This window comes from Convolutriloba macropyga, chromosome 8 (assembly GCF_964194025.1).
Source record: "Convolutriloba macropyga chromosome 8, txConMacr16.3, whole genome shotgun sequence".
In the NCBI taxonomy this organism is placed as follows: Eukaryota; Metazoa; Xenacoelomorpha; order Acoela; family Convolutidae; genus Convolutriloba; species Convolutriloba macropyga.
Genome location: NC_134475.1, coordinates 4,967,594 through 4,992,900, shown reverse-complemented (window position 1 = coordinate 4,992,900; position 25,307 = coordinate 4,967,594). Strand labels below are relative to the sequence as shown.

General features: G+C 35.7%; 1 protein-coding gene across 4 annotated transcripts; it reads right to left on the bottom strand.

Moving 5' to 3' along the window:
- Positions 1 to 3,999: 3,999 nt before the first annotated feature.
- LOC142344408 (patatin-like phospholipase domain-containing protein 4) lies at positions 4,000 to 25,024 on the bottom strand. Of its 4 annotated transcripts, XM_075396024.1 has the most exons (7): positions 24,896 to 25,024; positions 24,085 to 24,611; positions 13,618 to 13,862; positions 7,512 to 7,635; positions 6,484 to 6,639; positions 6,128 to 6,299; positions 4,000 to 4,442 (listed from the first exon to the last, which is right to left on the bottom strand). In XM_075396024.1, the coding sequence occupies exons 3-7, from the start codon at positions 13,676 to 13,678 to the stop codon at positions 4,044 to 4,046; spliced, it is 912 nt and encodes a 303-aa protein (XP_075252139.1). In that variant the 5' UTR covers positions 13,679 to 13,862; positions 24,085 to 24,611; positions 24,896 to 25,024; the 3' UTR covers positions 4,000 to 4,043. The 4 variants fall into 4 exon arrangements, with proteins under 4 accessions (XP_075252139.1, XP_075252138.1, XP_075252140.1 ...); XM_075396023.1 differs by lacking the exon at positions 24,896 to 25,024 and having other exon boundaries at positions 24,085 to 24,742; XM_075396025.1 differs by lacking the exon at positions 24,896 to 25,024 and having other exon boundaries at positions 13,618 to 13,879; positions 24,085 to 24,649.
- Positions 25,025 to 25,307: the final 283 nt, after the last annotated feature.

The following is a 25,307-nucleotide window of genomic DNA, read 5'->3' as shown; positions in this document are numbered from 1 at the left end:
GCCTCCGAAATGATATTGAAGAGGACCTAAGTAGAATAAGTCATTGGCTAAATGCTAATAAGTTAGCGCTAAACTTAGACAAAACAGTTCAAATGACTTTTGGTAAAAGTGCTTCCAATCCTAGTACAATGTTTGCGTTTAATAATATTGTTGTTAAAAATAATTCATCGTGTAAATATCTTGGTATTTTTATTGATACAAAGCTCTGCTTTCAGACCCATATAACAAAACTTATCGGAAAGTTATCTAGGCATTGTGGCATTATATCGAAACTTAGGCATTATACCCCAAGAAAACTACTTCTAAGATATTATCGTAGTAATATTAATCCTGTTTTACAGTATGGAGTACTAATTTACGGGTGCTGCAGCTACAGCTCACTTACACCTTTGTTCCTGCTTCAAAAGAAAATTCTCAAATTCATCTACTTCCGAAAACGAACCGACAGTAGTGAAGATATATTTGCTGATAATAAAATTCTCTCTGTGTATGAACTACATATTCATGAATTGTTAAAATTTGTCCTAAAATCTATCAACAATTTCCATTCAGATGAGTTTTTAAATAGTATGTTTGCTTTTCATAATTTCTCTTCAACACGCTCTTCTTGTTTAAATTTGCTTAAAGTGCCATCGTTCAAAACAAAAATTCAACGTTCATCTATTCAATATCGTTCAACTATTTTGTATAATAAATTAAGAAAGGTTGATATAATGCCTGACTTGATCGGTTGCTCGTATAAGGAAGTGAATGATTTTTATCATACATTCAAAACTACTTTCCTTGTTAGTAATTTTGAATTAGTACGGTATGTATTTAGTGTTTGAGCTGCGGGTAATTTTTTTGTGACTTCTACTTACTCCTGACCTTGCTGCTTGTGCTCAATCAGATGGTCCATGACCGGTTGGCTTCACTAGTTGAATCCAGAGGCTCATTCCACCGTCAGTAGAGGCAAGGTCGCTAAGGGAGTAAGTAGGGGATCAATCGTAAGATCTCGCAGGCCTATCATTTAAGTTCCGATTTTTTTAAGATTTTCAAATTTTAAAATTAAGCTTTAAACTGCATTAATGTATGTAGGATACCAGATTTTTTCTGTTAACATGTAGCAACCCATGACCGACGACAGAAAGCAGAGTTTTTTTCTACAGTCTCAGTTCATTATGTGAAATCCTTGTTTACGTTTGTTTCGACTACAGTTTAACTTTTCATTCCAATTATTTCTAATGTGATGTTTTGTTTTTTCATCAATCCTGGGCAGGTCACTGTAGACCATCTGGTCTTGTTATCTGTCCTCTTCATGCTACAGTTTGTATAGTGCCAGTCAGTCCTTCTTATCTATCTAATTTTGTGTTAAATTTTGAAAATTGCTGAGCTAATTTAAATTTGTAATTTTCAATTATGCATGAAGAAATTAATTCTTTCTTTCTTTCTTTCTTTCAATTTAAAACACCCTGACTACAAATATGGTCACGGGGGCAATATAGCCACAAGAGCTTTGTAAACCTTCGTATAAATGAACCAAGCAAAAGGAGAGTTAAATCTGCGAAAAGGTATAGATACTTCACTGAAACCAATTCCAGTCAGTTCAGTTAAATCGAGGCAATATGACCAAATACAAGAAACCAAAAAATAACATCAGAAAGCGAACAGACGACTTCTTTAATTGAAAACGGCAAAAGAAACATCCATTTTTGATTTGTGAATTTTTCATTAGAGTATAATTTCCAAAAATGGGGGTATACGTTATATGGCCACTAAGCTGAAGGGGGCTATAATGAAACCCAAGGATTCTGTCTTACAAATTAATCTTGATAGTAAAATTAAGACGTAATTTACATATATGTCCTAATTTGGAAATGCTGTCTCAATTCTTGCAGTCGTTGCCTATACAAGCTTACCTTTTTTTATGAATTTCACTAGTTTTAAGCATTAAGAAATGTCAACTTATTGACTGGGCACAATTAAAGTTTTTGGACATAGCCTATATAATTTTTCATCAATTTTGTTAACTGATCACGTTACTGTCGTTGATATTTCGCCACAAAATGAGCATATCTCTTATAAACTAAGTTGCAAGCCACTCAATATTTACAAAATATTTGAAACAACAGACTAACGTCAGGCGAATTGCTCTCAAACAACCGGCGAGCTTTGGAAGTCGCCAGCTGGGGTTTAGGGGTGCTAGCATGAGGGGTTGACCGGGGTGTGTGTTCGAGGGAGGGGGGGGGGAGCGTTCGAGGGGGGTAGGGTTGCGAAGGCTAGTTGAGAGGGGGGTCCAAATCGACAGGTGGAGGACGGTCAAAAATGGGAGTGTTGAGGGGAGGCTACTGAGGAGGTCAAACTTTTTAGATTACGAATCGCCCTTCACACCATGAAATTGTCTTCTCAAAACAATCTTTTGAATCGCATTTTTAGAGTATAATAAGGCTTAGAGCTCTACGAGAACTTAACGCCCTCCGGGAGCTACCTGTTCATATCGCTTTTTGAAGACGAAAAGTCAAATGGGTCAGACGAACAATCGGTCAAGCAAAAAATCGTATAAAAAGACCACAGGACTAATATAATTGCAGTGGGGGAGGGTGGGGGTCAACTTCTGAGAACCGTCATTCACACCATAAGTAAAGTCTCCAAAACAGTTTCTGTGAATCGCATACTTGGAGACTACTGAGCTGAAAGGCTCTAAGAGCACTTAATGCCCACTGGGCGCTGCCTGTTTATCCCATTTGTGAGGACGAAAAGTCGAATGGGTCAGACGAAAAATCGGTCAAGCGAAAAACTGCATTAAAAGACCCACAGGAATAATATAATTGCTACAAACTTTGTTTGAGAGCAATTAAAAATAGTCTTTTAAGCACATAAAATTGTCTTTTTAAATCTTACAGGATAAAAAATTCATGTTATAATTTTTATGACATCACATAGTCACAAGATCACATAGTCTTAGGCCGGTAATTAGATTAATTTCAATTCAGAAATATACAATCAATTAATATTGGAATGCTGCTTGCAAACAACACTGAGGGGGGCTCGAATTTATTTTAAACTGCTTCAGCCAGTGGAATTGGAGGGGGGTTGGCGAGGTTAAGAGGAGCCTGGCAGTAGCTGTAATAAGTAGCCTTCTGCAGAAGATGTCATTAGAGCTTTTATAGGCCACTAGCAAGATTTACAGCGAAAAATGAAACCAATTTCGGCGCAGTTTTTATTTGACTTTTAGTAGTAAACTGCAGCCATCTGATTTCAACTCCTATATATTGCTGTATAACTTGTATAATCTTAAAGTAAACGCCTTGTAGGTTAATTAGAATACTCAAAACGGTTTCAAAAACATTTCATTTTTAAGAACGTTTCTAAAATGTTTGTTTCTATTTGCGAATCGAATGTTTGAAACATTCTCATTTCAAAAACATAGCCGGCATTCGGAATAGCTGCGAAAGAATAGACCCGCGTTCCGTATAATAGAGATAGAAACAGAGACAGATCCAAATCGACGCCGCTCAAAAAGCTAGGTAAAAAACATTCATTGATAAAATAATAAAGCGTGTTAAAATTCATCCCAGAAGCCTCTTATTAGGGACCTTTACAGCACATACGAGTTCCTTTGACCTTAAACAAATTCAAATTAAACTTAAGTTTTAAAGTGCAAAAGTCATTTTATTGAGTGAGGTAAGTCACTTGTGATCAAAATCTAATCACGCAAAAAACTTTTGCTAAAGATAAAGAGAGTGAAAAATGGCGTCACACACGCAAACGCCGTTAGTGAGAGGAAGAAGTAATTCAGAAAATTTGACGTTTTCAGCTTTGCTGTATGAACAAATGTAAAACGAAAAAGAGCGTCAGACGACGAAACAAAAAAACCAAGAGCACCGCAATATAGCTCCGCTCAGCTTACAGCTTCGCAGCTATAATTAAACTTCAATATTATTCATCATATTATTGAACACTCTCGAACACCTAACAGTAACGGGGACGTGGTATTCTGAAAAGCCTTTTGAAAAAAAACCAATTAGAGAAATTAAATTTCTACGCAACAAAACAACAACAATTTAGCTCTCACGATATTCATTTGTCCTTTTCAAGTAACTCACACCATCTTTAAAGCCCATATTGTAATAATTCATTAGCACCTCTTTTCGGGGCGGAAACAAAGCGTGAACGCCTCTTCTGATATTATATGCACTAAGGTGAAGGGGTAATTTGTTCACGGTGATAGATAGTCGTGGGGAATTGGAATCCTCTTTCGGGCAAATATCCATTTTGCCGCTGAAGGGGGAAACTGATATTGTTGGTATGTCCTGAAACATCGGCAAGTTGTCCGAGAAGCCCCCGTCAATCATTCGGCTCCTCTTGGAGTCATCTCCCCCCTCCCCTCGCCCAGTGGGACCATCAAGAGATGGAGCTTCTGATTTAGCATACATTGGGATGTAGCACGAAGCCAAAAGGCACTAAAACACGTCAAATTGATTTTAGCAAAGTTCCGATTTACCCCTTTATACACAAAAATATACTCTTTATGATATAATTACGATAATGGGGGTACATGTTATAAATGAAACATTTGAAGTTTTTAAATTAACTTAGTTCGATAATTTCCAATAATATTCAGCTGGATAACTGGGAAATCAAATCTCACATTATCGTACTTTTACAGCTGGCTTAGTTTTATTCACAACAGATATAATAAGCTGTTCTCGCTCTTCATCTGAAAAAAAATAGAGCACAAGGGGACTATCGTGCACTTAAAATTGAACGGAGCAGAGTCTGTCCGTCAACTGATGATCAAACTTTGACCAAAGCTCCCGTGTTGCTCATCATAATTGTTTCTTAACAATCATACAAAGTCATATATGATTCTTAGTAATCGTACAAAGTCATATATGACTTGTATGAATTCTTGACATTCATACTAAGATCATAAGAAAAATAAACTCGACCTAAAAAAACTGGCACAGCAACACTTCGTACCATAAGATCATCTAGAAATTAAACAAAAGACCAAAAAACACCTACATTTACTAAAGCATCTTAGTAATCATACTAAGTCATATATGGTTTTATGAAATCTTGACAACCATAATAAGACCATCAAAAATGTTACCATTGCAGTATATACATGATGTTAACGTGTGGCTGACCTCCAAATACTGCCTACATTGAAGTTTTGGCCAGAGAAAGACAGAGTCAAACTAATAGGAATCAGCAACAAAGCAATTCATATTCTTACTATTCATTTTTAAGAAAAGCAACATTTAGGCTCTGCTGGCCAGCCGGTAAAGGTCGGCATAGACTTTTTTTATTGTCTGGCATGTAAGTTGACCCAATTGGACCTAATAAACTCAAATAAAACAGTCATATATAATATAATGCAAAAATGTCACCTCTCATAATGTTATCAGAGCTGTAAGTAGATAGAAAACCTCTTAAAAGCTGGTAGAGAAATTTCAATTGTCCGGAAAAAATTTTCAACCCCAGATAGTAAGAGGTATCACGAAAAAACCTGGACAGATTCATCATATTTCTTAAAAATCATACTAAGATCATATATGATTTCTTAAAAATCATACTAAGACCATATATTATTTCTTAATACTCATAGAAAAATCATATATGCTTGTTCGATGTTTCAGCGAACGCCATTGCTTATGGTTTCTGGGTTTTAATACAAAGATCATTTATGATTTCTTAAAAATCATAGAGAGTCATATATGAAAAAATGGAAATCCTATTAAGATCATACTAAGATATAGTCTATGATTTGTATGGTATCATATGATCTTAGTATGATTATTAAGAAGTGGCGACACGGGTAATAATTGTTCGGATGCTTCCGATGATCAATAAGATTCTGTCCGATAATGAACTAAGTACTGACCGCTTATGGGTTGTTCTCACAGGATAGATTGTCATAGCAGATCAAATCGTCCTCAAATTTTCCCTAGTTGCCCGACCTTGGAAAACTTGGTAAGGCCGTAGTATGGCACCGTATAAGTCTTACATAAAACAATGCTAAGACTTTGTTGTTTAATACTGCCCTTAGTCAGACCGTATCAAGTTTATTAAGGCCAAAAATAGACTAGGAAAAAGAAAATTAGCTCAACTAAAAATTACTTAGCGTTTCTGTAGCTCTTACTTTGATTAACTCTTCGTTAGACTTGTATGTTGATGACACGAAGTTGGACCTTTTTGAGATTGAGACGGCATTGGTGATTGACACAAACAGTCTACCCTGTGCCCTCATGAATGCATCTTGGGGTAGAGACTTCCGAAGATAGGACTCCAAGTCCAACATGATATCGTAGTCCCTGCAGAACAATTTTTTTTTCATAATTGACGGTAAAACATAGCTACCAAATTGTCAGAAAATCTCGAAATCATTTTCCAAAAGCCTTTGTTCACATATAGTTGTTGACATATGGTAATGAAAACCATAATTTTGTTCCCAGGAAAAACAAACAGTTCCACGAACCTATATGATTACATATATACCTGTTGAGTGGTCCGTGCTTGAGAGTGTTGATATGTTCGCCAGTCTCCATCAGGAATGACTTGGCCTCCTCCAGTTTCTCAGGTGCCACTGCCATCAAACATGCAGCCAGGGAACCAGCAGATGCTCCCGCAAACCTCGTGATCTTCCTCGTCAGGCTGTTATCACAACATTCGACGCATAGTGAATTTTTGTTGACATTTAAACTGTTTGATACATTGTGATAAAGCCGACTTTTTTTTTTTAAAAAAATGGTGAACTGTACACGAAAATCGGTTCAAGTCATTGAAAACTATTTGACAGAAGGAACAATTCAGTGGCTAGCAATCATAATGAAAGGACTTCAAATGACGTCATTAGAGGTTATCTTAGACTACTATTAAGAATTAAGAAAAAAACGAATACATTTCGCCGCACTTCTTTTCAGTTTCAGTAGTATGTAGCAGCCAATCGAGTTCAACTCCTTAAAATCGTGAATGAGAGAGTAACTTATAGTTAGTCCCATAAATTTGCAACGCAAGCGAACGTTCGAAAAACTACCGACATGCAATTGAACAACGAAGTGTTGATATGCATATTTTAAATTTGAACTGCGGCTGGCTTCGTAAGTAGCTAGCCATGGTATAGTGAGGCTAACTTTGGCTTAATTGAAGGGGCGTGAGGTGAGCGTAACGTGGGGGGGGGGGGGGGTGCACCGGAAGAGGGGGTTATGGGGGGCAACGGTAGGTGTCTTTGGCTACACGGGCCCTTACGGCCTGAACGATGTGCAGGGGTGGGGGATGAAGTGAAGGAGCAACAGCTGGGGGGGGGGGGGGGCAACAGAGAGAAGGGAGTTCTTCAACCTCTAAGAGCCGCCCTTCACAGCATAAGCATAAGCCCTCAAAACAGTTTCTGCGAATCGCATACTTAGAGACTAGGGAGCTGAAAGGCTCTAAGAGACCTTAATGCCCGACCAAAATAATTGTTAGCCAACTTCGTTCGAGAGCAATTAATAATAATATTGTACGTTATAGCAAGTATAGTACAGTACCTGTGCCCGTGCTTGTAGAGAGCATTTATGACTCCAAAGTGGTAAATTCCGAGGAAGCCAGCCCCACTGAAGGATATTCCCAATTGCACAGGTGCCACCACCATCTCCCACTGATCATCACTACCTTTAACCATTGCACCAATTACTACACCCGGAAAGAAGGCTTCAATCTTCATTTAACTGATAAACTAACTCGATTTGATACAACCCAACAACCCCCCCCCCCCCTAAAAACTTCAAAATTGTTACGAACCAACAATTAACTAACTCAACATCAAAGAGACCTGCATGAGTTCGTACGATAAATAAATATCAATTTTTTAAACTATGGAAGACGGGCGCGATTGCTAGACAGATAAAAATAATAGAGCATAGCAGTTCTCTGAGTTTCAAATTTGAACACTCCGCGATCTAATTTAACACTCAAGTTGGGGGGGGGGGGGGGGGCTTCCATATTAGTGGGCGTAGAATCAATCATCACGCCCCACGCATCGGCTGTTTTCACACATCGCAACCTACTACATAAATTGCAACTGGATGTCAAAAACAGCGCTGTCGAGGTCGAACCCTGACGGATCCAGAAATCTCACCCTTGACACTTTCTGTCGTATCGACAATCTGACAACTTTCCATTTCCCCGCATGCGTATTTCATAATAATATTGTACAATAAACCCAATTTATGCAGCGAAAAACCCAGAGAGGTATCAAAACATTATCGATATCAACAAGATAAGCACAAATCCGATCATGCAATTCAGAAAGTTAGAGCTTCAGAAATCCAGATGAAGGTCAACAAGAACTGTAAGAACCTTTTGGCGACTTGATTCTGTTCGATTCAACAATGGCACAAAGCTAAGATAAGTTTGTATTTCAATTACTTCTGACTTTTGCTGCCTTTTTGTCAATATTGTAGCCCAGTTTAGGGCTCCACGGCTGCTGCGAAGCTTTTGTTTTCTGAACTCTGAAGGTCAATTAGAAACACATTAGCAGCCCACACATATTGAAGTATTTATACCAGATATGCCCTGGGAGAAAGTTTCGGTCTTTCCCATTACAGCCCCCCCCCCCCCAGCTTAGCGGTCAGATAACCCATTGCCCCCCATCATGGTAAATATACCATAATTGTGGGCTATATTTTCATGGGGGGCTCTAATGGGAAAGACCCGAAAGTTTAAAGTTTTGTCTATGAGTTCAATTAAAACATGTCTCGATTACAGAGCCTATTTGAAACAACAGATCACAGTAAGGATTGATATCTGCAGAAAACACTGAAAACACTCATTGAAGAAATTAAATATTAGTTACTCGGAGCAGTAATTTTGAGGGTCTTTCCCATTATAGCCCTTCACTATGGTATATTTACCATGATTGGGGGGGGGGGGCTATAGGTTATCTGACCACTAAGCTAGGGGGGGGCTATAATCGGAAAGACCCAATTTTGATTTGATTTTTTTTTGTTTTTAGTTGGTCCAACCTTAGTATTAAAACTCAATGATTAAATTGAGAGGCCTATCATTTGCATAAAGCCTTTTCAGGGCCGCGCAGTGAAGTTGAGCAGAGTATTTACTACCAATGCGTTGTGCATTTTTATCATCAAAAATTTTCTGATATAGTTCATTTCTGAAGCTATGAGGAGAAGAATAACTGTGTTCAACACTAAATTATCATTTCCAAAACACTTCATTCGTAAAAAAAAACTCGATTATTATATTTGCACAACACAACAGCTGAAGAAGCGTTGCAGCAATAGTCCCAAATTTTTAGTTAATTCTATTTTAAAAAAAGCCTCCTTATTAGTTGCTGCTCCTAATCCAAATTACACTCTGCAAAAGACTAAGAGCAGCTTCTTTCAAAGTTTTGCTAAGAAGTTTAAGCTTCTAGGGCATCAACATTGCCAAATATGAGCTTGCAACTTTTGAGGTCAAATCTGGGGCAGTCGAATAAAAAACAAGAAGACGGCTATAAGAGCACCCGAAATTGCCGCCCTCTATTCTCACCGTTTCAGCCAAATCGCTCACAGGTCATTTTTAAAAAAAATCAAAATAAAACTAACGGTCGTGGACCGACTCTTCTGTTAATTGCAAATGTATTTTAAAATACAGTCCTTGAGCACATAATAATACAGGTGAACTCATTAGTATAGGAGATATAAACAAAACAACTTTTCATTTTTAACTTATCCACCATTTTGCGCTAAATCACTCTCAAGAATATCAAAGCCTTTGCTAATGCGACTTATTACTTGGGCAATAAAAATAAAGACTCTATTTTCTCAACTTTTCAATTAGGCTAAAATCATTTTTCAGATAAAAACATAAACCGACTAATGTCGGAAGAATTGCTCTTCGAACCATTGACCTCCCGCTTTGCAACCATGTGCACTACCGACTGTGCTATTTGGCCCTTTCTATTGCTATGCTGCAACCAACTTTATAATAGCAACAAGAATGAGAGCAATAGAGATCAATCAAAAATGAAGAAGGAAAGCGTGAAAAAGTCACTTGAGAAGTCAAAAAATGTTCTAGAAGAAAAGCGCAAAATGCCACGCGAAAAATTTGCATAAAAAACCAACACGTTTACAATAATTGTTATGGACTTCGTTCAAGAGCAATTAAAAATTGTCAACCACAGAACATAGTGAATGGCAGAAAATCTGACTGAGCGCAGAAAATATTGAAATACTTTTTTGTGCAGTCATCTTATGCAGTCATGTGTAATTGGACAGCTGTTAATCAGATAAATTTGAAAGCCTTAAATATGTAAACGAATTAGTATAAAAACTCTTTTTACATACACCCAAATTGTCAGGAATTCTGAACAACGTTACAATCATTATGATCTACTAAGTATCGGGGTTATCCCCTTCAGTGCAAACTTTAAAACTATCTTATTTGTAGATGCGTTCCAATTAATGGCAAAAATTTTGTTCTATTGCTGAATACTCGGCTTAGATTCTCAAAAAACAGTACCTGATAGCGATCACGAATCTCTTTACGAGAAAAAATTGATTGGCAGAAATTTTGCGCTTTTATTATTATTAATTCAGAATTCTCCTCTGACAACAGTAAGTTAAATAAATTGAATCTTGGAGCATGAAAATAACCTTAATTGCATACACAGCACCATAAAAAATTGCGCGAAACAAAAACCTCTATCTCAGATTCCAACACTTATCTTATATGGGCAAATCAAAATATACTAACATAAATGGAGTCTTGTTAATATGCGTTTGCACAATGGTTCAAACCCCTCTCATCCACAAACGTCCAACACAAAAAACCTTAGGCAAGTTAAAAAACTTGACGTTTGTTTGTTTTTTTTTCATTTAACGTTCTTTTCAGGAGAGCATTCCGAAAAACAACTACAAAATTTTAAAATCTCTAGAAAGCACTTTGACCTTTCGATTAAAACAAATTAAAACATTGATTAAAAACAAGGCAACTTTTGATTAAAAACTTACGCCACGTCATTCAATGCAAGATTTCGGAATTTTTTAGAAAATTTAACGTAAAAGTCTTAGTGTCTTTTCACTTAAATGAGATCAGACAAAAACAGCTTTCATCAAAAAAGGAAAAAAAATTGACAACCAAACAACTTTTAAGACATTGTGTTTAATCTTTATTTCTCTATGCTGACACCGAAAAAGTAAAAGGAATAGAGAGCAAAAAAGCAAAATAACAAAAAACTGTTGAACAATGCAAAAGTGTAGTAAAACGTTCGGGGTCTCGGAGTTATTTACGTAAGCATAAAAGTTCCCGTAGGATCTCAACTTCAGCGCACTAATTGACTATCTTAATTGTAGATCCGTAAATTTAATGCAAAAAAATTCCACTCGGGGCCAAAAATAAGAAGATTAATGACTGAGAAACGAAAAACATAGTGAATGTATTACCTTTGCGCTGTTTGAAAGATGCTAGAACATAAGCGTACAAAATTATCTAAAAGCCAAAAAGGAATTGCTACATTTGACATAGGAATTGCGACGTTTTTAGAAAATTCGTTTTCATTCAGCATTCACCTCGTTACAAACACTCAATAAAAGATACTTTTCGAACTCCCGCGATTCGTCAACGATGGCAGGCGCTAAATAATTGATAGGCAAAAATGATCTATCTTTTATTCTCTTTTGAAATTTCACTTTGCATTTAATTGTTTCTGAATAAAGCAAGATCTAAAACAAGCTAAAGTTCGCTGAAGAGTTCGTTAGTAGTAGCAATGGAGTCAAGATAATTTCTTAAATTTAAATGTCCGCTTTTCCAAAATAGAGGTATTTTGCAAAAAGTTAGAACTTCAACATTATTTTATCTAATACCTCAACCTACCGGAGAAGCAAAAGTAATTTCTAAAAAAGCTGCCATGGCGACAATGACAAAAATTCTAAAATTGTTTAAAAATCCAGCCGCTTGTTTTAACTAAAAATTTGATCTATGGTAGCTCACATTAAAGTTTTTACTGAAAATATTATTCGAGAGATTATTTCTACAAAGTTTCATGGTCTGTATTTAGTCTGTAAAAACCAGTATAGTTCAATCGAAAGTTTCGTTGATTTTTCTGTTTCTCAAACAAAAGGGAAACATTTTGATACCTTTAAAACAACGCAAAACTTTAAAGTACATTGAAATGAGCCTCATAGCTAGCTGTCTTTAGCTGTGTATGACAGATTTAGGAGACTCACAAAATAACTTTTGTGCAAAAATTCAGATAAAAACAGTATGCGCTGGGATAATTTCAAAATTCTGCTAGAAAGATAAAAACTCTTGTCTTGAACGATTGTGCAGCAATTTAATTTGAATCTCAATTGTCATAAGGATCAGTTTTCATTTAAAAGGAAATTATTGGAAAGTTTTTAGTAAACAAGGTTGCATAATCGGAAGAATTAGCCGCAGTTTTTGCAAGAATAGTCGGGACAAACAACTAATCGACTCGTCATCGCTTTTCGAGCTACAAAAATATTACTCTTATTGAGAAAGAAGTCAAACATAACGGAGCGGTTGGCTCCGTCAATACCTGTCCACGGTTTGTGATATTTAAGAAGTTGAAAACTATCCCGTGGCCAATAAAAATTTTTCAGTAACTTATTATTAAGCCATTAAGGAGGTTTTCAGCCCACGGGACTGGTAAAATCTGAATAATGACAATAAATAAGAAAAAACTTGAAAGTTTTGTTTAAAAAATGCTAAAATTCGTTATGTTAAAAATGTTGAGAACCAATCCCTTACCACTAGAAACTATGCAGTAACATATAATCAAACCCTAGATGAGGTTCCTTGACACCTTGGGCAGAAAAAACTCAAAAATTGACAAAAAATTTCAAAAAATTTGCGTGTTTTTGAAGTACCAAAACATATAGCTCTTAATATGTTCATAAAAAGTACTTATGTCTTGCAAAAGACCTTTATCAGTTTTACCAGCCTTAATTTTAGACTGGTCCAGAAAAAATTCAAAAAATGACAAAACACGAAAAATTGCAACATTTTGGGCTCAAAGACGCCTAAAAATGACCTTTTAACCATAAACTACGGCTTTCCCAGTAGCTTCACCACACTAAGCACTCGAACGACTACTAAACGTGGCTAAGGGCCTCTAATGAAAATTAATGCTCGCTGGGCGCTACCTGTTTATCCCGTTTTTAAGGACGAAAAGTCAAATGGGTCAGACAAAAAATCGGTCAGGCGAAAAATCGCATAAAAAAGACCAACAGGTCTAATATAATTGCTACAAATTTCGTTTGAGAGCAATTAATAAAATAGACTTCTACAATAATTACTCAAGAGTTTCTGATTTGGCGCAGTTTTGTATGGATAGAAATGACACTATGCTGTTAGCCAAAATTTAAAATGGCGGAAAAAAGAAAATTGCGATCATGAGACGAATGTTACAAAATTTTCAACCTGGATAACTCCTCGAAAAAGACAATATTCGAAAAAATTCCAAAGAAAAATTCCATGCTCAAAGGGCTTTCTAATCATACTACTCGCATGTCTCTACGCAAAATATATCGACCGGCTGAAAAAAAACCAATTGAGCATATAATTCCTTCCCCAATAAGGAGTTGGAACAATAAAGTAATATAAGCACTAGAACGCATCAGAGTAACCACTAACCATCATGAGAATCCTTTTCTGAGGAATCACCTTTTGCACCAGTGACCTCGTCAATTGTCATAATCCACTTTTTGATTTTCCCTTTTTCTTAATAATTTTCAATAATTACTCAAATCTTGACAATAACTTTCACACGAATGTAAATAAGAGCAAAATAATAAATATCAACCTTTATAATAGGATCCTTTATAGATAACTATATTTGACACATGTACTTCAGCTTGACCAATTATCCTAGGTTACACCTACGCAAAGGTCAAACCTTAATTCAACTGCGTCGAAACACCTTTAAGCTAACAAGCCCTTCATTTACTTTCTCAAGGATTGATTTACCGTTTATTGGACAGATTGTAAATCAATCCAATTAAACGATTGTTTGAAAGGTCGACTCTCGGACAGTAAAAAGTTTCATTTGACCACCTGGGAAATATTACTGTTGATTAGTCGCTTTCATTTCCCTATTTTATAGGATAACTGGAGAAACATGAACACCTACGCAAATGTCTCAGTTGAAAGAATCGAAGACAGCGGGAATGACAAAATAGGTTGAAACTTTGAAACAGGGGTGTCTGGTGTGAACATATTTGCGCTAGCTTAACTAGACAGAATACCTTAAATGGAAGCATAATTAGAAAGTAAGCTATCCTTAAATGACTTCGAAATGTATTTTCCAGTTCATACAAACAGCACTTCGAGACCAAAGAGACAAAAAATTCCAAAATTTATAATTGCCAAAAAGACTGATTCACAAATAACGCTATCAGAATGAAAAACAGACATTAAAATTTAAGAAAAAATAACGAACTATCATTTCAGTTTTGGTTGTTGAATAGATGGTTGCGCGTTATTCCTCGCAAAAAAAAATAGTTCAGTTTTAGAAAAACCTTACAAGAATTTTAAGTTTCTCAAATTTTTTAAATCTTTGATAAAAAATAAATATAAAATACAACCCATAAAAAAAGATTGGTTTTTCGTTGCTACTCAAATATCTGTCATTTACAAGGAACGAAATTATCCCCTTTCCATCTAACTACAATTTAAAAATAAGGAACTTTTGGGTGTTCCTATACTTAAGGAACTTTTTAAGATCATATACATTTTATGCTGCTTCCTGTTCTGCAATTAGGATGAAGCAAAACTAAATGAAAACAAGATGTCTCGCGCGAGTCTGAGTGAGCAAGCTAGCTCAGGTGAGAATAGAAAAAACCATAAATTCATGCAAACAAACTTTTGACAAAAAACCAAGAACAGATAATAATTCCTGGGAAAGCAAAAGTGTAACAAAACAGATCACGTTGTAAAACTTTGGCGTACAAAAATAAAGAAAGCTACCAGCAGAACAATTTCCTTCGCACTGTTTACATGTAGAAGCACACAAACACAAACAATTGGTTCAAAACCAGGGCCATCTGTGATAGCAAAGTTACCACTTTTGAGTATAAAAACTTTTGCCCGCGAAATGGCGAAACTGCTAATATCTTTCTGACCCTGTAACGGTTGTCTTTCAGAGCGGCATATAACTTTTTTCTTAATAAGAAAAAAATTTAATGCGCATTAAGTGTACTGCTTTAATTTTTGCAGAGCCTTTAAAAATCATTAAAAAATTGTGACAAAACAAAATCACAAATTTGGGGCTCCTCTTAAAGCAGAGGCAACATTTTTAGAGTAATTTATATCTCAGATTTAAGCAAAACAGTAAACGTGACGAGTTCTCCACAAACATTTCCAAAAAATCACGTCAAACTAAAAATACAAGAATAACATTTTTTTCTTTTAGTCACCAATAAAGAATTAAAAAAAATAGCCGCCAGATTGCCGGAAAACAGCCGCGATAGACTACTGTGACCTTCCAATGAATTGAAAACAAACCCAGCAATTGCCGGAAATTAGTCGCCGTTGATTCCCATAACCAAGACTAGGATTGAAAGAGAAACTAGTGAAAAAATTATTTTCGTACAAAAAATTTTAAAGTGCGAACTGTTTTGATGTCATTTTGGAGCTAAACATACTCATGCTTCGTAGTGAGACAACACAGCGGTTTGTATCAATACCAATAAGCATTAGGGGTGGTAACTAAGAACAAAGTTCGAGTAACGGGCATCTAAAATCGGGCTTTATGGGTTTATCCCGTTTCTATTTCTGATTTCGTTTTTTAATACCTACTCTGTTCATTTTGAATTGCTTCGCTGAGCAACTGTTGTCTAAGAGCACTTTGAGCAGAATGAGAAAAGAGTGAAACTAGCCTAGAGAAGTAAAAACGATTTTACGCAAAATGTCGAAAAAGCGGCAAAATGGTAAAGCGAAAAAAAGTTTGACGAAGTAAAAAAAAACATAGCAGGACAAGTCCTGACGTACAATTCAAAGAATTTTCATTGACTAAACAGAAAAACTAGACCAAGAAGCGAACTATTTTTATGTCACCTTGTAGTTTAACATACTCCTGTTCATGGTGAGACGATACAGAAGCTAGTATGAATATCAATAAGCATTAGAGATGGTAACTAAGAGTTACAAGAACAAAGTTCGAATAACGGGAATCTAAAACTGTGGGCTTTATCCTGTTTCTATTTCAGATTTCGATTTTTAATACCTACTCTGTTCATTTTGAATTGCTTCGCTGAGCAACTGTTGTCTAAGAGCACTTTGAGCAGAATGAGAAAAGAGTGAAACTAGCCTAGAGAAGTAAAAACGATTTTACGCAAAATGTTGAATAAGCTGCGAACTAAGATAAAGCGAAACATTTTCATTCGACGAAGTAAAAAAACATAGCAGGACAAGTCCTAACGTACAATTCAAAGAATTGTCAGTGAATAAACAGAAAACTTGACCTAGAACGGACTAGAGTGAATTGGGAAAACCATTTATAAAAAAGTCAGATAAAAAACAATCAATGTCAAAATGCCGCAAGTGAACAAAAAAACTAGCGAGAAATGAGCATTTAGTTGAAACAAAGTGCATTTGATTGCGTAATTTCATTCCAGTTTGTCACTTTCGACATTAAATGAGTGTCAAGCATTATGAACTAGAGCCGAGGTTCCTTGATTTTAGAGTATTCGTTTAGAGTTATATGATCACAATACATTCGAAGTTGGTTATAATTACTTTTACTGTAACACGCCACAAACACCAAATGTGATTTCAGGTTTCAAGATTCTTCGTAAGAAAGAAATAAAGAATTTGTTTCACAAATAGGCATAAAATGGGATTATGAGTAATATAAGCATTGCGGTGGAGGGAACAGTCAACGAGGGTATTCACATCTTCTTTTCAGACTGCCCTTACGTAAACTTCTTAAAAACGTAAAGCTGTAAAAAAAAAAACTGTAAAAAAAACGAACTTGCTTACCTAATATATACGAGCCAGGCAGAATCTGGAAGAACAACAAACAGCAACAAGTTTGAAAAGATTTTACTAAAAACATGAGCTCAAGAAATAAAAAACGGCCGCAGAAACTCGGAAGATTGCCGGAAAATAGCCGCCATTGACTCACATAACCACGACTGGGATTGAAAGAGAAAAAATAGTGAAAAAAAAAATTTGTAGGAAATCAATTTTAAAGTGCGAACTATTTTTATGTCACCTTGTAGTTTAACATACTCCTGTTCATGGTGAGACGATACAGAAGCTAGTATGAATATCAATAAGCATTAGAGATGGTAACTAAGAGTTACAAGAACAAAGTTCGAATAACGGGAATCTAAAACTGTGGGCTTTATCCTGTTTCTATTTCAGATTTCGATTTTTAATACCTACTCTGTTCATTTTGAATTGCTTCGCTGAGCAACTGTTGTCTAAGAGCACTTTGAGCAGAATGAGAAAAGAGTGAAACTAGCCTAGAGAAGTAAAAACGATTTTACGCAAAATGTTGAATAAGCTGCGAACTAAGATAAAGCGAAACATTTTCATTCGACGAAGTAAAAAAAACATAGCAGGACAAGTCCTAACGTACAATTCAAACAATTGTCAGTGAATAAATAGAAAACTTGACCTAGAACGGACTAGAGTGAATTGGGAAAACCATTTATAAAAAGTCAGATAAATTAAAAAAACAATCAATGTCAAAATGCCGCAGGTGAACAAAAAACTAGCGAGAAATGGGCATTAAGTTCAAACAAAAACTTAGGCTTAAAATGAACTCTGAATGAATTGGGAAAACCATTTAGAAAAAAATCCGATACAAAAAACCAAAAAAATCAAAGTGAAATTGACGCATGTGAACAAAAAACCACTAGCGAGAAAGCGAATTTTTGTTCAAACACCGTTTTCTCAATCTACTTTAAAATTAGAACAGAAAATAATCACCCCGCAAAACCACTCGCTTTTTCGCTCTACTTCCTGTTTCGGTGTGACCAAAATCACTACTCCAATTTGACTTCAAAAATCATGAAAATGTGTGAACAGATCTTAAAAAAAAGACAGCGCCCCAATACAAGTAAAATTCTTTGAATTGTAAAAAATTAGGAGCCGACTGTGAAGCTGAGCCGGCCATTAACAACTAATAAAATAAAATACAGATCGACCACCAGTCCTTTAATAGACCACTAGACTTTTTCGGTTAGATTCGGACTGTCAATTTTACGACATATATGGTCAAAAATAGCTCTATCAAAATTGATATTCGAAATTAAAAACTCAAGACTAATACTCAAGAGATAGGGCATAAACGTTTTGAACTACTTAGATGCACACTACTGATCTTTAACTAGTAAGTGTTCACAAAATTTAAAGTTCATTAAGTGAGTTCAGAAGTCAATTTTTTGAGTGAAGTAAGTTACGCAATTGACCTAAAAGCAAAACAATTGACGTCACGCACCCAAATTTCAACTGCAAAGCAGTAGAAAAAATGAAATTGAAAAATTCAATGGCCGCAAGAATCATCGATGGAGACGGCGAATTAAAAAAAACACGATGTCCCCAATAATAGCAGCTATCGCTTCGCGGCTATTAATAAAACATGCTTAAAGCTTTAAATATCCGAAATACAGCAGTTAAGGGTAATGCTGCTTCTCAGACAATTCTCAATATTGAAGCAAAATCGAAAACTAATTGTTAATGAATTGCGCTATACATATAGTAAAACGCAAAAACCTAACTTTTATTAATAATAATCAGTGATTTCTAGTTTAACGCGAGGATGCAAAAAAAAAATTCAGAGAAACCACTTTGAGTTTAACAAGGTCTAGTAATTTTATTAGATAAGCCGGCTCTCAATTTTCATTGCAAACATTTCATATTCAGCATGTGAAAAACTTTAGGCTTTCTTCAGTCAACTGAAACTTTTTCATTTAGTAGCATATATTACATATTTAACTATCTATTCCTAGGTTTACAATTATTTTTAGTTTTTTGAGTGGCAGCTAAGAAATCAAGTTAGCTTAGCTTTTGCAGTTAGAAAACTCTCAACATACTCCTCCCCCAATCGGTTCCTCTTCTTCTTTAATTTTAACCTAATATTTTCAAGTATTTCATTTAAAACACTAAAAACTTTGAGTAGATTACTGTAGCTTTAGAAGTATGTCACTATTTTTTTCTAAGATGCGTTAAGTATAATGGATGGCAAATTCAACTCTCATTTCACTTAATGAAGCCACCTACTGCGCACGTCCACTTGCAACTGACTTCCGCTTCTAAATAAAACTTTTTAAAAGCAGTGTGAACAACACAACGGCAGCAAAAATTGTTGTGATAAACTTATTAAATAGATCGAATTGCGCTCGGGACTTGAACAAAACATATCCGCTGGTGCCAGCATTCTTTCCACAGGATTATATTCCAAAGACCCGTCGTTCCTAGCTTGACGGGCACTTTTTGTTGCTGTATCTTTTCTGCGTCGTCGGTGCCAGTATTGGTTCCATAGACACTACCAGTCTTTTTATCTACTTAAGCCGCCGGTGCCAATGTTGTTTCCAAAGGCTATTTATTAAATCTTAATGCCTCCGCGAACACGTAACAATATCGGTTCAACCAGCGATGATCTAGTTGAAAAATTAATAGCATGCACGACTACGAACTGTCCTGTACATACAAAAGTTTTGGTGCCCGCTAATTTTGACTGCTCTCAACCTTTCACTTGCGGCTTTTGTTGTGCTTCTAATCAGTCGAAACATTCAAAATGGTACTCTGAAGCGGTTACGAATTCCTAGAAAAATGAGCAGCAGACTCGAGCAACATTGTTTGCTGAAATTCAGCAAGAGCAATCACGTAAAGATGCAAAAAGATTAAATTTAATCGTAAAAGGGACAAAGCCATCTGAGAATTGTGCTGGCTACATTGTTGAAAAAATTGCAAATCAAATTGATGTATCTCTTGTGTCATCTGATGTTCAATGTAAATGGATTGGAACACCACAACGTGATACAGGAAATCAGTTATTGCTTCTCAAGTTTAAAGAAATAATTAAAAAAATCAGTTTCTGCGTAAGTCAGTAGCATTGAGGGACTGTGAGAATTTCGATTGTGTATATGTGTCACCAGACTTAACTAAAGCTGAGAGAGTGCAGCAGTACAATTTGCGATTGCAGAAACGTCAACTGCAAAGTTAAAATCCTGCGAACTTATACAAAATTCGTCGTTGTCGTGTACAACAGAATTGACTACAAAATGATCCTCTCAAACTTCGATCCTTCTTCTTAACGTTCAGAGCATTCTATCGATTGAGAGAAGACTAAACTTTTGCCAGCTCTTAAGCTTAGTTTCACCCTCTGTTGTCTGTCTGACAGAAACATAGCTTGATGATTCGGTCAGTGATAATCGAGTTTTCGCAGGTCACCCTTATACAGTCGTTCTGCGATCAGATCGAACGGCCGGTCATCATGGTGGACTCCTAGTAGCAATGAGTAACGCTTTCTGGGGTACTATTAGCTTAATTTATTATTCAAAGTGTGAGCAATTTTGTTTTCTTGTCTTAAGTAACAAGATTCTTACTCTCTGCATTATACTTGCATATTTACCTCCTCGAGGATCGCTGTTTTATGTCAAACCTGGTGTTAAAGAAGACAAATTGCGAAGTATTTTTGCCGATGTGGAGGCAAGCCTAAGCTGTGATCAACGCAAAGCTGTCCAGTGGATTCTACTTGGTGATTTTAACTTTCCCAAAGTACGTTGGGAGTCAATCTCGTCGCCTCATTCTGACGAGAAAAAATTGTTAGAATTTTTATGCAACGATTTATTGCTTACACAAATTATTGAATTGCCTACTCATAAGCTTGGAAGTATTTTGGATCTAATCTTTTGCTCCCATCCCGACAATTGGGACTACAATATTGTAGAGCGATTGTGCTCAGATCATTATCCCATTCTTTTAATAAATGTTGACCTAGATTACCAATATGCAAGTGGTCACGCTTATACGATCAGCTCTTTTAACGAGGCCTACGTTTCTTCGCATCTAACACTCTCACAATCTTTCGCTCAGGAATGCCACAACTTGAATCCTGATTTTCTATCAATGTTCTATCGTAAAGTATTTTGTGCTCTCAATCAAAGTCTCAACAGAAAACGGAAAAAGCGCTTCGAAGCTCCATTCTATTATTCGTCGCAGACAATGCATTGTTTAAATAAACTACATACAGCTCGAAAACATCAGAACGATACAGTTGAATGACTCGAAAAGGAGCTAATGACTCTTATTGACATGGACAAGCAGGTCTTGTTGAACAGTGTACAGAAGTTTAATACAAATGAAGCGTTTGCTATGTTGAAAAGTTTAAATGGTAGAAGTTTCTTCCCTAAACAAATGTTCTACAAAAACGAGGTGTCTTTTGAAGGCTCAGTGAAAGCAAATCTGTTTCAACAAATTTTTTCAATCAGTTTTTCAACCGAAAACTGAAATACGATTAACTGACTTTGTGTGCGGCAATGAGATCAAGTTATCTGATGTTCACTTCAGCCTTGACGAAATTCAAAATTATCTTTCAAGGGTCCCTAGTAGCTCGACTCCTGCTTTTGATGGTATACCGCCGACTATTTTAAGTAAAGCGGCACATACATTAGTACCATTCGTCCATCTTGGTTTTCACATATATTATTCATTCACAATTTTGGCCCGAGAATTGGAAATGTGCCTATGTAACCCCTGTTCACAAAAAAGGACCTCGAGCGGACGTTGAAAATTATCGGCCTATTTCAATACTCCCGAGGTTATCTTTAGTTCTAGAGAAAATTCTATTTCTGTTCATTTATCCAAAGATTAAAGATCGGCTGAATCCTAGACAACATGGATTTCGTGCAAAACATTCTACAGTTACGCAATTGCTCACATTTCTGCATGAGGTATATCTGAATTTTGACTGAAACGTTGAACAAGTTTTTGTTTATTTAGATTTCAGCAAAGCTTTTGATTCTGTGGACCACTCCACGCTGCTTTCAAAGATTATTCATTTTGGTTTTCACGAAGATTTTGTGAAACTTATTAATTCTTATTTATAATCTAGACGTCACTGTGTTAAACTAGATGGTGTTTTATCAGAGAGCCTCCCAGTTACTAGTGGTGTTCTTCACGGAAGCGTATTGGGACCGCTTTTCTTTTTAATTTTCATTGATGATATGATTGACGTGACCGAAGTATCAAAAGTTTTCTGCTACGCTGACGACACGAAATTGCTCTGCAATGGCGACCTCGGCTTGAATAGTGCTCAAAATGATCTATGCTCGTTGCGGTTATGGGCTTATTGTAACTATTTGTCTCTTAATTCAGCTAAAAGCAGTTATTTACATATTAGTAGAAGTGCATTGGATAATATACTTCTTGATGTCGATTCCTTCGCTTGATAATATTACGGATCTGGGAATTGAGGTATCCAAAACGTTGAAATGGAGTCTTCATATTCAAATAAAAATGGTAAAAGCTCGTCGATCGTTTAATTACTTGAAGCGCAGTGTTCCGTTCAATCTCCCGTCTGGAATTAAATTCAATTTATTCAAGGCATACGTTTTGTCGGTTCTACTATATGGATACCCTGCTTGGTTTCCTGAAATTTCTGATCTACGGAAATTAGAACAGCTCAATATTCAAGGCCTGCGTTGGTGCTTTGGTTACAATGACTACTCCTCCCTGCTAAAATTATCCAACTCTCTGCCAATATGCTATCAACTCATCGAGCGTGACATACGTGTTTTTACGGCAATCTTAAACAGCGAGAATTGCATATCTTTTGACAAATTTTTCAAGTTGGACTCAAAGGTCTTAAACCTACGAACTCTTGATCGTGAACGTCTGGCGCTCACACGAGCGAAGAAAAGATGTACAGAAAAATCGTTTTTCTTCAGAGTTGAAAATATTATAAATGACGCCGCGGATTTTCTTAATGTCAGCATCAGTTTTTTCAGGGATACTTGCAAATCCAAAACCGCAACTCAAAATCTACTAAAGGGCATGAGAAATGATAAATATGATTTTGAATTATCTTGCACGTGGTACCTTAGGTGTAGATGTAGTTTTTGTATAGCATGATTTTCTGTTCAATTAATGTTTTTTCTAGCTGTTACATAATTTATATCATTTTTATCTTTGTTATATCATTTGTATCATCATCCTTGTTTATACCCTCAGAAAGTAATTGAAGTCTTATACTACTACTACTAATACTACTACTACTAGGTCAAAGAAACTTTGTAAAACGCATCGGGACAACTTGAAAGGTTCTCACAGGGACATAAATGACCTTTCATTTTGTATCAAAAAATTATTTCCAACTCAAAGTAGCCAGCCATACCGAACAAGTAGAAAAAAACCAAGACGATGAAGCGGAAACGAGTTTAAAAGTCCACATAAGGAAAATGTCTGCTTCAAGTATTGAAAAGGTGAAAAACATTCAAAAACGCTGAGATTATATTATGAAAAAACTGATCTGCAATCTAGTATCGATAGCGCTAACCAACTTTCCCTGAAAAGCAGAGCAAAGTTAGAGTACCACGCACCAAAAATTAGTGATGTTCAGGAAAAAACAAGAAGTTGAAATGAAATTACAGACCTAGGTCAAATTCATAAAATACATATAGTATATTTGGTTTTTTTGGCAATCTTGTTCCAAAGTATTTAAAAACTGGAAAAAAATGCCAGCTATTTACTCTTTATTATCTTGGCATCAGCTGTAATACGTCTGTTCATGATAGCTCAGACATTTTGTCCATCATATGGTAAAAGAGCTCACTCATTATCAATTTTCCTCAAATTTTAGTGCAAATTTTACTTTGTTCTAAAACAATCTCAACAATTCGATAAAAATGAATTGATTATTCGTATGTTCTTTCTCGGTAGAACGTATTAGGAAGCAAAAACCACTTAAATAATTGCACAAAAATAGCATACATGCATTTAATGATGTCGAATTCGTTTAGCTCGAATAATGTGTTTATCAGTTTAATTGAATCTGAATTTCATTTTTCCTTAGAACGATAAATTTTTGTAACATATTGGAAAAAAGTTTTGAAAAACAAAACGCAGTTTTCAACGCAGTTGAGGGCAAACAATTGGAAAACTATTGTGGACAACTTAAACATATGCAGACCAGAGCAACAAAATGATGACAAAATCGATATATAGATTTTCGAATCTCGATAAATAATTGGTTTCAGAGCTAAAGGAATGCAATCAAATACAACAAACTAATAACCAATGCGACCAATAAGACTATTTTGAAGACAATTATAAGAACGTTTCGACAAGTCGAATGGCAACTTTAAAAAAATTTTTGAATAGGAAATTCTCAAATATTTGTAATAAAGGGATTAAAGACAAAACGCCAGGCTAGACAAGATCTGAAATTCATAATCGACGCAAAAAGTAATTTAAAAAATATAAATATCAAAGTAGTTTTGGTTTGTTGTCCTCGAGTAATCAAATAACATTAGGAATTTCTATAGATGGATTTTTTAACAAACGGCATGTGATGAAATTTACGCTCAGATAAATACGAGTGAACAAATAATGAATGAATTGGAGTTAGTCAAATAGAGCAAAGCGAAATAATGGTAAGTTACAAATTCAGTTTATCACTTCAACACATTTGTGCTATTAGTTTACTAGATAGTGGCTTATAAAAACCATGAATAGATTTGAATACTAAGCGTTTAAAAACTAGACCAAGTTCAACGCGATAATTTGTTTTTCACCAATATTACAATTGAATTTCCCCAATTTCACACGCTTGTAAGATTTCGGGGGGGGGGGGGGGGGGGGTAACTCGGTCAACAGATGGGAAATTTGGACGCTGCGATTGTTTTTCAACTTGAAAACAGTATCTTTTAAAAAGCTAGCAAAAATAACAGCAGAGCTTAACGTTAGCATAACAACTTCAAGACGAAAGAGAACCGCATTCAATTTTGAGCACAGCAACATCATACGCCATCAATTCGACATAAAACCTTTATCAGCGTAACCATTTTTGTTAAAGGTCAGCTTTATAGTAAGTCCCATAAAGTTGCAACGCAAGCGAACGTTTGAAAAACTCGAGGCATGCAAATGAGCATCTTTTGGAGAGATATCTACATGATTTAAAATTGACCTTCGACCTTTGAAACGTTCGATAGCGTTGCAACTTTATGGGACTGACTATATCTTGAAATCCCCGATACAGAACAGATCGACTGCTCAAAATATAGCGTGTCCCATAAAGTTGAATTAAGCTAACGTTTCAAAAGCCACAGGTTAAAGTTCAAAGTTCAAATTTAAAACATGTAGAAAAAATTGAT